This window comes from Zootoca vivipara, chromosome 14 (assembly GCF_965207765.1).
Source record: "Zootoca vivipara chromosome 14, rZooViv2.hap1.1, whole genome shotgun sequence".
In the NCBI taxonomy this organism is placed as follows: domain Eukaryota; kingdom Metazoa; phylum Chordata; class Lepidosauria; order Squamata; family Lacertidae; genus Zootoca; species Zootoca vivipara.
In genome coordinates, this window is record NC_142597.1 from 46,702,275 (window position 1) to 46,714,840 (window position 12,566).

General features: G+C 46.0%; 1 protein-coding gene across 1 annotated transcript; it reads right to left on the reverse strand.

Moving 5' to 3' along the window:
• Positions 1–1,233: 1,233 nt before the first annotated feature.
• On the reverse strand, positions 1,234–8,066 carry CRK (CRK proto-oncogene, adaptor protein). The gene is made up of 3 exons (XM_035138826.3): positions 7,761–8,066; positions 6,231–6,769; positions 1,234–4,455 (listed from the first exon to the last, which is right to left on the reverse strand). The coding sequence occupies exons 1-3, from the start codon at positions 7,954–7,956 to the stop codon at positions 4,318–4,320; spliced, it is 873 nt and encodes a 290-aa protein (XP_034994717.1). The 5' UTR covers positions 7,957–8,066; the 3' UTR covers positions 1,234–4,317.
• Positions 8,067–12,566: the final 4,500 nt, after the last annotated feature.

Genomic DNA, 12,566 nt, shown 5'->3' on the forward strand with positions numbered 1-12,566 from the left:
GCGGCTGGCCTGTGGCGTAACGGTTAGAGGGTCGGACTAGGACCCGGGAGAGCCGAGTTCGAATCCGAACCTCAATCCTGAAACTCATTGCGTGACCTCGGGCCACTCACTGCCTCTCAGGAAAAATGTGCTATATAAATGCAATAAATAAAGCCTGCAGATGTGTCCTGGGGAAGAGCACTCCATTCGGGAGTGGGGCGGCCTCTGAGAAGGAGTGCTCTGCATGCATTCTGCATCACTGGTGGGCCTCACAACCCCGCCTGCGCCCTTCCAAGGCACACGACTGCTGGCCGGACCCTTGTCACCCTGTGCCACCTCCTCCCTATCCCCCCCCCCCGCTCAAACAGCAATGCAAGGTCAGGGAGGAGGCTTGCCCCTGCACTTCTCAAAAGGACACTTTTTCTGTTGGGTGCAGGACGGTATACAAATTTATACAAATATGTACTTTGCCAAAGTAGTAAATAATTATTTCTCAAAAGATCTGTTGCACAGTTAACTGGGGACACCTTTGTAATAAATTAAGATTTTTAAAATAAAAATAACCAGTTAACCAAATGTTGGCAGTCTGGCTTCAAACCTGGTTGGCAGGATGTGTGCAATGGAGAAAGCTTTCCACAAGAATTGTTTGATTCCTATACTACCCTTCATCCGAGGATCACAGGGCAATTAACACAACATAAAGAGCTCAAGAGGGTGGAGAGCCCAATGGCACTAATTTTCAGACTTCCCTGACATGTATCTTTAAAATCCTCATCTGTCAGGCACTCAATGCCAACGCCTGCCAAGAGGCCCATAGAAACTTTGGACTAGCCCAGTGCACAAGTAGGCTGCAAACAGGTAGAAATAGCTCAGTTAACAGTGAATATTCAGTGCGTGAGCAGCTGGCATGTCCACAGGGAGAAGTTGGTTTGAACTAGTTTATTTGTCAGCTGTAGTCTCAATAGCCACAGTGCAATCTAAATTTTCAAGCACATCAAAGCAGTGTCAAAACTCTTATATGCCATGTGAGTTATATACAATTTAAAGTGGCAGGAAAACTGAAACTCATCCACTTTGGGGACACATAATGTCCTTTTAATAGTAATTCAAATTGCATCCTACATCTACACAGAAATTGATCCTAATGTGCAAAGCACTTAAGAAAATATTGAGGTGCCTTTTCAATTTTGTTACAATCATCCTAGGTATCTCACATATCCATATGTCTATATTTTTTAAGCAATGAGTCACAAATACAGTTTTTGCAATTTTTATTTACTTCACGTATTATGCACATGTCAATTACATACTACAAAAAGTAACTGTCAAGGAAGTGTGTAGTGTTATATAATACAGTGGCACATTTTTACATGTTTTTCATTCTTGTTTGCTTACTTAGTATCTTTCATCCAAATTGCATGTTATTAAAGATGATTAAAATACTTGCAGTATTAGGAATTCCAACAGATTAACAAGATTAAACCACAGCAAGTTTTAGTATGAAAGGCTGGGTTTGACTTAGATGGAAGACAGGATACGCAGCAGCGCATTCAAAGAGAGTTCAGTATACCGATGCAAAACTGCACCAGAGAATGAAAACAGGGCAGCCGATGGTGGTGCTGTAGTTAGAAACCTTTATGACTTACACTAGCTGTAGCACAAGTTAACCACCCAACACTGACCAAGTGATGCAGTCTTAAATCTCTGAAGTAACTAAGAAGGAAGGAGCTTCACTGTGGCAAGGAAAAAGTAGCCTCTGATCTTGTGCAGGAGTTTACGGTAATGTCATCCATGCTTCCCTGCCTTCCAGCATTACTCAGCACAAACATTGTAGCAAATGGAAGTTTGTTTTTTTTCTGTTCTGTCTCAATCACTGTTGCATTCTTAAACACAGGGACTTTCCCCACACAACTTAAGAGAAGGGGTGGGGGTGGGGTCTTCCAGATGTTGCTGGATGACAACTCCCATCACCTCTGCACTACTGGGTGGGTTTGCTGGGCTTGACTGGAACTGAATGCCAGCAACATCCAGAGGACCGTTGACTTAGGACTGCCAAGCTGATCAGTTCCAAACTGAAATGGACTGTAACACCTATATTTTTTTATTTAAAAATGCAGCACATCAAGGTTTAATTAAAACTATTGCATTTCTCTGTAAAATACAGTTCCATGACAAAATTTAATAGTGTGAAAGAGGAACTACTAAAATCAACAAAAGCAAAGAAAGGTCTATGGGTTTTAAGACTGTAGCATGTACTAAAGCTGTTTAATAAGGAGTTATGTTATCTTACAGGAAATGCTGTAAAAAGAAAAGGGAGAAACTTACTGAGGAATTGGTCAACTTTATAGAGACCGTCAGGCAGGTCTCAACTATCAAATTCCAGTTAAGGAGCAGAATTAAATAATAATAATAATCTGCGTTCCCCATAGAAATCCAAGAAGGTTCATGAAGGCAACCGATTGTGTTCACGACTTGACCAAGAATTTGGAAGCATGATCTAGATAAAACATGCAACAAGCACCATCAGAAGGAATATTACCTGCCAACCTGAATTATTGATCAGCAAGAGCATTTTGCTAAAACCTGTCTGATGCCATCACACATCTACAGCCAATTTGCATGACTCTGTAGGCACTGCCATTTCACCGTAAAGCAATTGCACTTAAGCAGAAGTGAAGAACTAACATGACCACTGCAGTGTTCCAGTCCCAAGGGCCTAACACACGGTGGTGTATTCTGCACATGGTCTGCATACTGGGATCCAGCTACTCCACTGCAACGTGTAACAAGACAACATCCCAGTTATATGGGAGCATCCAAAGGACTTTCAGTTCTTTATCATTTAGGAAGAAAAGCCTTCTTTACAATTGCTGCCTATTCTGGTCACAAGTCTGTTGTTTTGCACATTTTGGCCAAAAAGCAAATGAGGAATTGCTGCAACAGGGTGGATTGTTGGATTGTTTAAAAAAGGATTTGGGGGGGAAAGCAACCTGGGAAATATTAGCACAAAAGGTGGATGTTTAAGTAGTGAAAAAGTGAAGGAATAAAAATTAATTTTGTGATTTATGAATGTATTAGAATCAATCCCAAAGCGTTTAAGTATTTCCATTAGTTTATTAAAAATAAGATCTTCATGGAGCCATCCTTTTAATGCTTTACAAATGGAAACAGACAGACCTAAATAGCAGGTTTTAAAAAAGGTTTTGGCATTTTGATTTCTGATGGCAATATTCAGTGCTTATTTTCTGGGGGGACGCAGGAGTACGTACACCCCTAAACATTTTGTGAATCTAACGGGAGAAGAAACTAATTTTTTTTCAAAAAATTGTTTCTTCTCTAGCATGGTGAATCGTCAGTTTCATTGCTACCCCTGCTGGCAGCCTCATTTCCTGTCATGGTGTTTCCTGAGTCTCAGATGGAATGAGAGTTCCCCTAAACATTTTTTAAGGGAAAAAAGCACTGGCAATACTTATCTTACTATACTGAATGAATAAAAGCACACAAAGACTTTGAGGCACTTCCATTCCTTCCTGCAGTGCATCAAAGGTTACATCTGGAGTGTAGTGCTCAGATCTGTAACAGATTCAGCAACTTGTATCGTTACCCATATCAGTGAATAAAGTGCAACAAACATAGTTCTCTGCACTTAGAGGAAGGCCAAACAGTCTACCTTATTTTTTAGGTTTGAATATCTACTTCTGGAATTAAATCAGTAACTTGCTATGCCTGTACTGGAGACTCATTTCTGAAACCCCCTTTTTTGGGAACTCTGGGGAATAGCCAAAACGTAGAATAGTTATACAATAGCTAACCCATTCAAATGATGGTAGTTATGCAACAGCTACCCCAGTATCAAAATAGTATGTGTAAAAAGTCACCCGCAATGTGCAAATTGTACTCATTATGCAACAAGCAGTTATGATGCAGGAGTTGCAAGTCAAATCCAAAGAGGAATTTTCTTGGGTTAGCAAATTGTGAGCTTCCTACCTAACCATTCAGGTTTGCTGCCTACAGACAAAGCAATGGGACTGGTAAAGCCATACTCAAGAACCCTCTTGAGGAGGCCAAATCCTACTTCCAGCAGGGAGGAGGGGAGGGGAGGAGGAAGTAATGTCTCTGATTCACCTATCCTTATGTGCCACTTTTGGCACAGAAGCCATTGAGTTTCGTACCCTGAAAACACAAGCCTCTTTTAAGTGTCGGGTCCCAGGGATATTTCAACTATATCAATGTCTTGCGGAAGCAACACTGCTTTTGACATCTAGGAACAGTCTATGACAGCTGCAGTGGAACACAGTGTGTTTGTTCCCATCTGTAAGCAGAATCGTTGAGCTATACTCAGCTGAAGTCTTCCTCGGGATTCTGTTGATCGAGCAGCCGGACATGCGTGAACGGGAAGTGTCCTCTCCTGCCATTGCACTCTCCTTCCCACTGGCCACTCATGTTAATCTTGGTGACCTTTACCAGCTCACCGACCTGCAACCAAGAATGAAAGCACCACTGTTAACAACTCCTTGGACAAGTAGAGTCCACAATTATTTGGTCAAAGTAGTCAGTCACAACAATATACTGAGTCAAGAACCCCTTTCCAAAAGCACCAAGGAGAACGGGAAGCAGTGAAATTAAGACACACAACATGGCTTGGCTCTTTCAAGACCACAGAATGGCCGCCTTGGTGCAACCTACACAGCTGCTTGCATATTTCCGTTCCACTGTGTCCAGGAGAAAACCCAAAGCTGCACCATCTCAGGTGCTGCTCAAAAGCAAGTGAAGTCACTTGGAGGGAAAATAAAGCTAATTTAACAGGCAGCCTACAATCACAAAAGTTTTCAGGTTTGAACTGGCCCATTTTATTGCTTTCATAAAGGACCTCTCAGTCAAATGATTAACTACATGCAAAGAGCAGAAAGCAAATCCCGCTTGCTGCAGGAATTGAAGCTCCCAGTGGGGCTTGAATTTAGTGCCAAATTTACGATCAGGATGAAAACTACCTAGTGAGCCTAAGGAAACAGTGTAGCCTCCCAATAATACCGTATTAAGGAAGTGGAAACAGTAACACTCCCATCAGGCAGGCCTCTCTATGATCAGACTCCTCCCTAGAAGCAAGAAAAAGCCTTGCAAGTCACCTGGATCACCTGAACAAAGAGCCTTTCCCAAAGCAGCTGCCCTACAAAAGTCTACTTTGCCATTTACTGCTCCTAAAGAACCAAAGGTAGGGTTTTATCTACTCACATAAGGGAAATGCTGTATACAGTGGTACCTCTGGTTATGAACTTAATTCGTTCCGGAGGTCTATTCTTAACCTGAGGTACCGCTTTAGCTAATGGGTCCTCCCACTGCTGCTGCCACTGCACAATTTCTGTTCTCATCCTGAGGTAAAGTTCTTAACCCGAGGTACTACTTCCAGGTTAGCGGAGCCTGTAACCCGAAGTGTTTGTAACCTGAGGTACCACTGTAGTATGAAAGCATAAACCTCTAAGGAGACAGTAGACCTTATTGAACTGCATAGCAGTGTGCTACCCACAACATTTGGCATAGCAATCTATTTGCCAAAGCAATGTGTCTAATCAGGCCTTTCAGAAAACTACATGGATGTAGAGAATCCCTTGTCTCTGAAGAACACAGAATCCTCATTCTTTTGGATGCACAAGCATACAGAATGAAACAATTCTAAAGCTCAGTATAGGCTGCTCCCAGATTTCAGCATAATTAAACCTTTAACGTTTAAAAAAACAGAAGTGGCAATTGCATGCACTAGAAACAGCAGGCAAGCACACCCTGCCTGCCCAAGGGTCCAACATCAGACACTAGTGTCACATTCTGTAAAGGACCCCTGGATGGTTAAGTCCAGTCGAATTCGACTATGGGGCGCTCATCTCTGCTTTCAGGCTGAGGGAGGCGGTGTTTGTCTGCAGACACTTTTCCAGGTCATGTGGCCAGCATGACTAAACCACTTCGAGCACATGGGGCACCGCACCGTGACAAGTGCCAGAGCACACAGAAACGCCATTTACATTTAGTACTGTAGATGCATAAGGATACAGGACAACATATTGCTGCAAGGTCAGGACTGGCCCCTTAATGGTATGTTTTCACCTCCCCTTTCATATATTTTAAACAAAGAATGCATGAAAAGCATGGCTACTTTTGATTAACAGCAAAAGGATTCTTAACCTCTTAGGATGCAAGGCTATTTGAAAGAGAAATTGCTTGAACCAATCTCTTTTCACTACATTTTGCCCATTATGTACCTCCAAAGCCAAGGCTGTCTTGTCGTAGGCATTAGGGACCCGCTTCTGGATAACCCGGGCAAAAATGGGGCCATTCTGGAGGTTGGGGAGCGGAGTGTTGATGCTGGGCTGGGCATAGGGACCTGGCTCCGGCCCACCCAGTGGCTGTGGGAGCGCACTATCCTGGTTACCTCCAATCGGAGCAGATACTGAAGCAGAGGAAGGTCTATACTTCTCGACGTATGGAACAGGGATCATCCCTCGCTTGCCTTCGCTGTCTTCTGCATTCCACCACTGCTCTTCAGGCTTTTCCCGGATTCTCAGTATGTCTCCTTTTTTAAATGGAAGATCTTCCTCATCATTGCCATTAAAGTCAAAGAGAGCACGCACATACTCAGCCTCTTCCTGCCTCAGCTGCACATCACTGTTATGTTTGGATTTTGAAACAGGTTCTATCAAGGTTGTAGTGTCCAAGTAGTGTATTTTGTAGAACTCCAGTAAAGCTGGCAGGGAGTCAAACTCTTGGTCCCCTATTCGAAACCTAGGAGGATTATTTGACCCTGGGAGTGGGAGGGGAGAAAGAAAACTACAGATTACTTACTCCAGAAACTATGAGCATGGCCAAACAGAAAACTCTGACTGCAACTAGCTTTCTTTCTGCACAATCAACCTTTCAATTTGTGACCATCTTAAATATTTAGTTTATATGCAACCATCTAAAAGCACTCTTTTTTTTTACTAAGGCAGTGTTTAAAAATATCTAATACCCCATTGTAAAAGCAAACAGAAAAATTCTCCAGTGTTATGGAGGATCACCACACAAATGTGCCTTGTCCTGCATTCTCAAAGCGAGCATCACTTGGGCAATCTTCTCTCCATAATGGAATGACCCCCCCTCGATGCATAACCAAGCCAAGAGGTTTTACAGCACTGTCAACAAACACTTGATCGCAAACTCTGCAACTGCTGCTCTTCCAAAAGATTTAAAAGGCACTTCATGTCTTTAAAGCAGGTGCAGGGGAACCTAGCAAGCAGCAACAAACACAACGCTAGAACTTTGAAACAATTATAAAAAGCCAAGCGTAGGAGCAGCGCACATCCTTTGGGGGCCAACCGCAACAGCAGGGAGTTCCCAGCAGAAAGCAAGGAATCAGAAACATTGCTGACTGGAGCGAGACAGGAAGCTTTCGCGGACCGTCTGGCCCCTCCTAATTTTATTTGGGGGGAGGCAGAGAAGAGCGAAGGATGGAGTCAGGAAGGCGAAAATTCCCTCTCTCCCAGTATACACCTAACCGAGGACAGGGCTCCACCCCGTCTCAGGCAAAACGCAGGCGCAGCCTAGCCCGCCAGGAAACCGGGGAGGCTTCGGTCTGCCTAAGCAGCCTCGTGCAGGGGCAGCCCCGGCCCCGCCCAACGCAGCGCCCGAAAAGGCCTCCCGCCGCGCCCGCTGGAGCTGCAGGCCCCTCGCCCACATAAAGGGGCGGAGGAGCCCCAGGGGGGGGGGTAGGCGGCGAGGCCGGCGCCTGAGCCCCCGCTCCTCCCTCGGCGCACCTTGGCTGTTGACGATGTAGTGGGAGACGCGGGAACTCTCGGAGACGGAGAGGACGAAGTCTCCGGGGATGCTGCTGGAGTCCCGCACCAGGAAGGTGCCGTGGCGCTGCCCCTGCAGGAGCCCCACCGCCTCGACCCGGTTCAGGCGGCCCCAGTACCAGCTCGCCTGGTCCTCCGCGTCGAACTGCCCGGCCATGGGCGCCGCCTCGGGCCGCCACCGCCGCACCAGCAGGAGCAGGAGGGGCCGCAAGCCCGGCCGCCGCCGCCGCTTCCCTCCCCCGCCCAAGATGGCCGCCGCCGCGCCTCACCGCCCGGAAGTGACGGTGGGCTCGACCGGAAGCCCTTTAAGCAAGGGGGGGAAAGGGGAGAGAGAAGATCCTGTTGAAACGTCATAGCTCTGCGTCACGGCCTGGGGCTTAGAGCTAGGTAGGAAAAGAAGGATATCTGACAACTCGGAGAAGGAACTTCCGGAAGCAGAGAGTCTTGCAATTTACCTCACTGTCCCGAAAGCTCCTCCCCGGGCGCGCGGGGACCGGGGGGGGGGGAGGAGAGGCAGTAGATCTTTCATAGGGAGCAAATCTGAGGGCCCGAGGGGGCCGCGGCCCCCCCAATTGATTGGCATTACTATCTGAAGTGTGCGTGCATGCACACGAAAGCTCATACCTATGAAAAACTTAGTTGGTCTCTAAGAGGCAACTGGAAGGAATTTTTTTTATTTTTTGTTTCTACTATGTCAGACCAACACTGCTACCTACCTGCAACTATTCAAATAATGTGCGTGCACCACACCCTGTGATTGATTATGCAGGGCAGTGCTAACCAGCCCCCCCCCCAATATTTTATTCACGTTGGCATCCCAAATATCTTTATGACGTAGCTGCCAACTATGATAGCGGAAAATGGTGCCTCCATGGCCAGGAGCAGTCTATCTCCCTCTGCCCGATACAAGGTTTTTAGTTGCTGCTTTGTGAATAGGGTTTTATGGATTGTAAATGTTTTATTGATGATTTCTTAAATTTTGGGTATGATTTATGCTGTATTTCTTATGCGCTATTATGCTTCATCACGCTACTGTTATTTATTGCTGGTAAGTTGCAATGGATAACAGCATAGAAATACAATCAAACCAAGCTTCCAAGGAGGCCTTTTGCCATGGGGTCCTGCTGCTGCGCGTCTTTCCAGGCCCTTCTGTGGGAAGCAGACAGGAGGGTTCGATTGGCGTGGACACCCCACCCCCACATTCTAGTCCAGCAGAAGTGAGTCTCTTCTCCTTTGTTGCTGCTTGGAATCTGCTGTGGCTGCAGAAGCTTTAAATGAAGCCACTTAATATTGTCTGCACTGGCTGGCAGCCTGCCCCCTGGGATTGCATGCTGGGGACATTGCCAACTCTACTGGTAGATGCTGCCTGGGACAAATGGGTCTTCTGTATGCCAAGCATGGGCAGAACTTGATATGGAAAAGTTAAGGGGAATGGGGCTATAAAAGCCAACCCCAAGTTATTTGAGAAGATAAAATGGAGGCAGGAACCAATGGAAAGCAATGAATATATTTATGTTTCTGTTGCAGCAGAGTCCTCACTATCACCTTGCAAGGAGGTGAGGCCCCAGAATAAAGGTGTGCAGATGCCTTTGAAGACTTTAGAAGTCACCCCTTAGCCCAGAGGCTTTCAACCTTTTTGAGTCCACGGCTCCGTTGTCCAACTACAATCTTTTTGTGGCTCCCCTGAGGGGAAACACTCCAAGCCTCAGAAACCCAGTTATGCCTCCCCTTGTCTGCAAAGCTGGCAGCCCCTCAGCGTTTTTTTTTTAACAATTTCCTTTTGCGTTCCCTCAGGCTCCTCTCCTCTCCCATCTCTTTGGGAGTCCTCTGGGCAGCAGTCACCACTCCACCCCAAAGAGAGGTGTCTCCTCATGCCGCCACCCCCGGGGGCGGGGAGATGCCCCCAGCCTTAGTGGCCTGATGGAAAAAGAGATGTGAGTGGGCATCAGGGGGGAGAAAAGGAACGAAAGAGGGACAGAGGCCAGTGTTGCCTGCAGCACCCTGACCATCATTCAAGGCACTCCAAAACCCCTGGACTAGGGGTCAGACATGGCTGCAGTCTTGCTCTCTGTCCTATTTTAGATCACTTTTACTTGGGGGGGGGCACCCAAACGAGGCTTCATTTGGGAATCAAGATTGGCACTAATGCCCTCAAGGGGACCCCATTTGATCCTACAACACCACTCTAGTATCGCACCAACACGAACCCCCTCAAGATCAAGCCCTGAGTAATAAAGGCTCCCTTTCCTACCCTTTCTCTGTTGCCTGAGACTCTATGTAACCATATTTCTTTATGAATGAATACAGTGTATCTTTATTTCTAAATGAAACCCCCTTTTTCTACTCTGGCCAAGGGCTCTCAGGGATGCAGGGAACAGCCATAATCCCTTAAGCAAGAGGTCAGGTAGCCAGGGTGGTGCTCCTCTGCATATCCATAATCCATTCAGGTACCATCTCCTGCCATTCCCAACCCTCCGAAGCCAGAGGCAATACTCACACCTGGACCCATTGTTTTTCCCCACCAGGTACTCAAGGATCCCCTCCCAGATACTTACTGGTACTTGCTTAACAATGTCCTGGGACATCGTGCATTGTTACCTTATGCTAATCCTGCTTACCTCCTGTTTAAAGGTAAAGGTAAAGGGACCCCTGACCATTAGGTCCAGTCGTGACCGACTCTGGGGTTGCGCGCTCATCTCGCATTATTGGCCGAGGGAGCCGGCGTATAGCTTCCAGGTCATGTGGCCAGCATGACAAAGCCACTTCTGGCAAACCACAGCAGCACATGGAAACGCTGTTTACCTTCCCGCTGTAGCGGTTCCTATTTATCTACTTGCATTTTGAGGTGCTTTCGAACTGCTAGGTTGGCAGGAGCTGGGACCAAGCAACGGGAGCTCACCCCGTCACAGGGATTCGAACCGCTGACCTTCTGATTAGCAAGCCCTAGGCTCAGTGGTTTAACCTCCTGTTTACCTGTATGCTAATGCCCCTTGCACCTTCCCCTTTTCTGACGTTTTACCCTGTCACAAGTGATGTATGTATGATGCTTTCGATGTGCATTATGGGGTGGTGGTGGGAAGTTTTAAAAGTTCTTGCAGCCCTGTTCACGGTGTTCAGTCTGGCATTGAACCTGCTGCGCAGTAATAAACCTTGCTGTTTGCTCCGGATCGTGGCTGGACTCCTTCCTTTTATACTCCGCAACGACCACAGGCCCTTGCCTGATGAGCTGGGTGGCTGAGCATTCTCGCACCCAGAATTTTGCCCTAACACTTTTACTTGGTGATATTTCACTAAGAAATTGGTGGATTCATAGAGAAACAGGGCTAAGTGAAAATATCCACTGTAAATAGGCGCATCCGGATACTTTGTTACCATTTAACTGAGTTATGCTGCAAAGGCTATTTGCAGAAGGGCTCCGGTTGCATTAACCTGCAAGAGTGTTGGTGTTCTGTGGACACGTGTAAATGCAAATGCTCCCGTCTCTGTGCATTTATAATGGAATGTCATTCATTTGCATAATGTCATTCATTTGCATAACAGATTTATATTCGAAACATTTTTTGGCAACTGGTAGGACAGGATCCTATATATGTCGCTATATATACGCCACCCTCTTCTAAAATTGGAGATATGAAAGGAACATTTCGTACAAAGATTACCATAATCAAGGACAAAAGTGGTAAGGACCTAACAGAAGCAGAAGACATCAAGAAGAGGTGGCAAGAATACACAGAGGAATTATACCAGAAAGATATGGAGGTCTCGTACACCCCAGGTAGTGTGGTTGCTGACCTTGAGCCAGACATCTTGGAGAGTGAAGTCAAATGGGCCTTAGAAAGCACTGCTAATAACAAAGCCAGTGGAAGTGATGATATTCCAGCTGAACTATTTAAAATTTTAAAAGATGATGCTGTTAAGGTGCTACACCCAATATGCCAGCAAGTTTGGAAAACTCAGCAATGGCCAGAGGATTGGAGAAGATCAGTCTACATCCCAATTCCAAAGAAGGGCAGTGCCAAAGAATGCTCCAACTACCGCACAATTGCGCTCATTTCACACGCTAGCAAGGTTATGCTTAAAATTCTACAAGGCAGGCTTAGGCAGTATGTGGACCGAGAACTCCCAGAAGTGCAAGCTGGATTTCGAAAGGGCAGAGGAACCAGAGACCAAATAGCAAACATGCGCTGGATTATGGAGAAAGCTAGAGAGTTCCAGAAAAACGTCTACTTCTGCTTCATTGACTATGCAAAAGCCTTTGACTGTGTCGACCACAGCAAACTATGGCAAGTTCTTAAAGAAATGGGAGTGCCTGATCACCTCATCTGTCTCCTGAGAAATCTCTATGTGGGACAAAAAGCTACAGTTAGAACTGGATATGGAACAACTGATTGGTTCAAAATTGGGAAAGGAGTACGACAAGGTTGTATATTGTCTCCCTGCTTATTTAACTTATATGCAGAATTCATCATGCGAAAGGCTGGACTAGATGAATCCCAAGCCGGAATTAAGATTGCCGGAAGAAATATCAACAACCTCAGATATGCAGATGACACAACCTTGATGGCAGAAAGTGAGGAGGAATTAAAGAACCTTTTAATGAGGGTGAAAGAGGAGAGCGCAAAATATGGTCTGAAGCTCAACATCAAAAAAACCAAGATCATGGCCACTGGTCCCATCACCTCCTGGCAAATAGAAGGGGAAGAAATGGAGGCAGTGAGAGATTTTACTTTCTTGGGCTCCTTGATCACTGCAGATGGTGACAGCAGT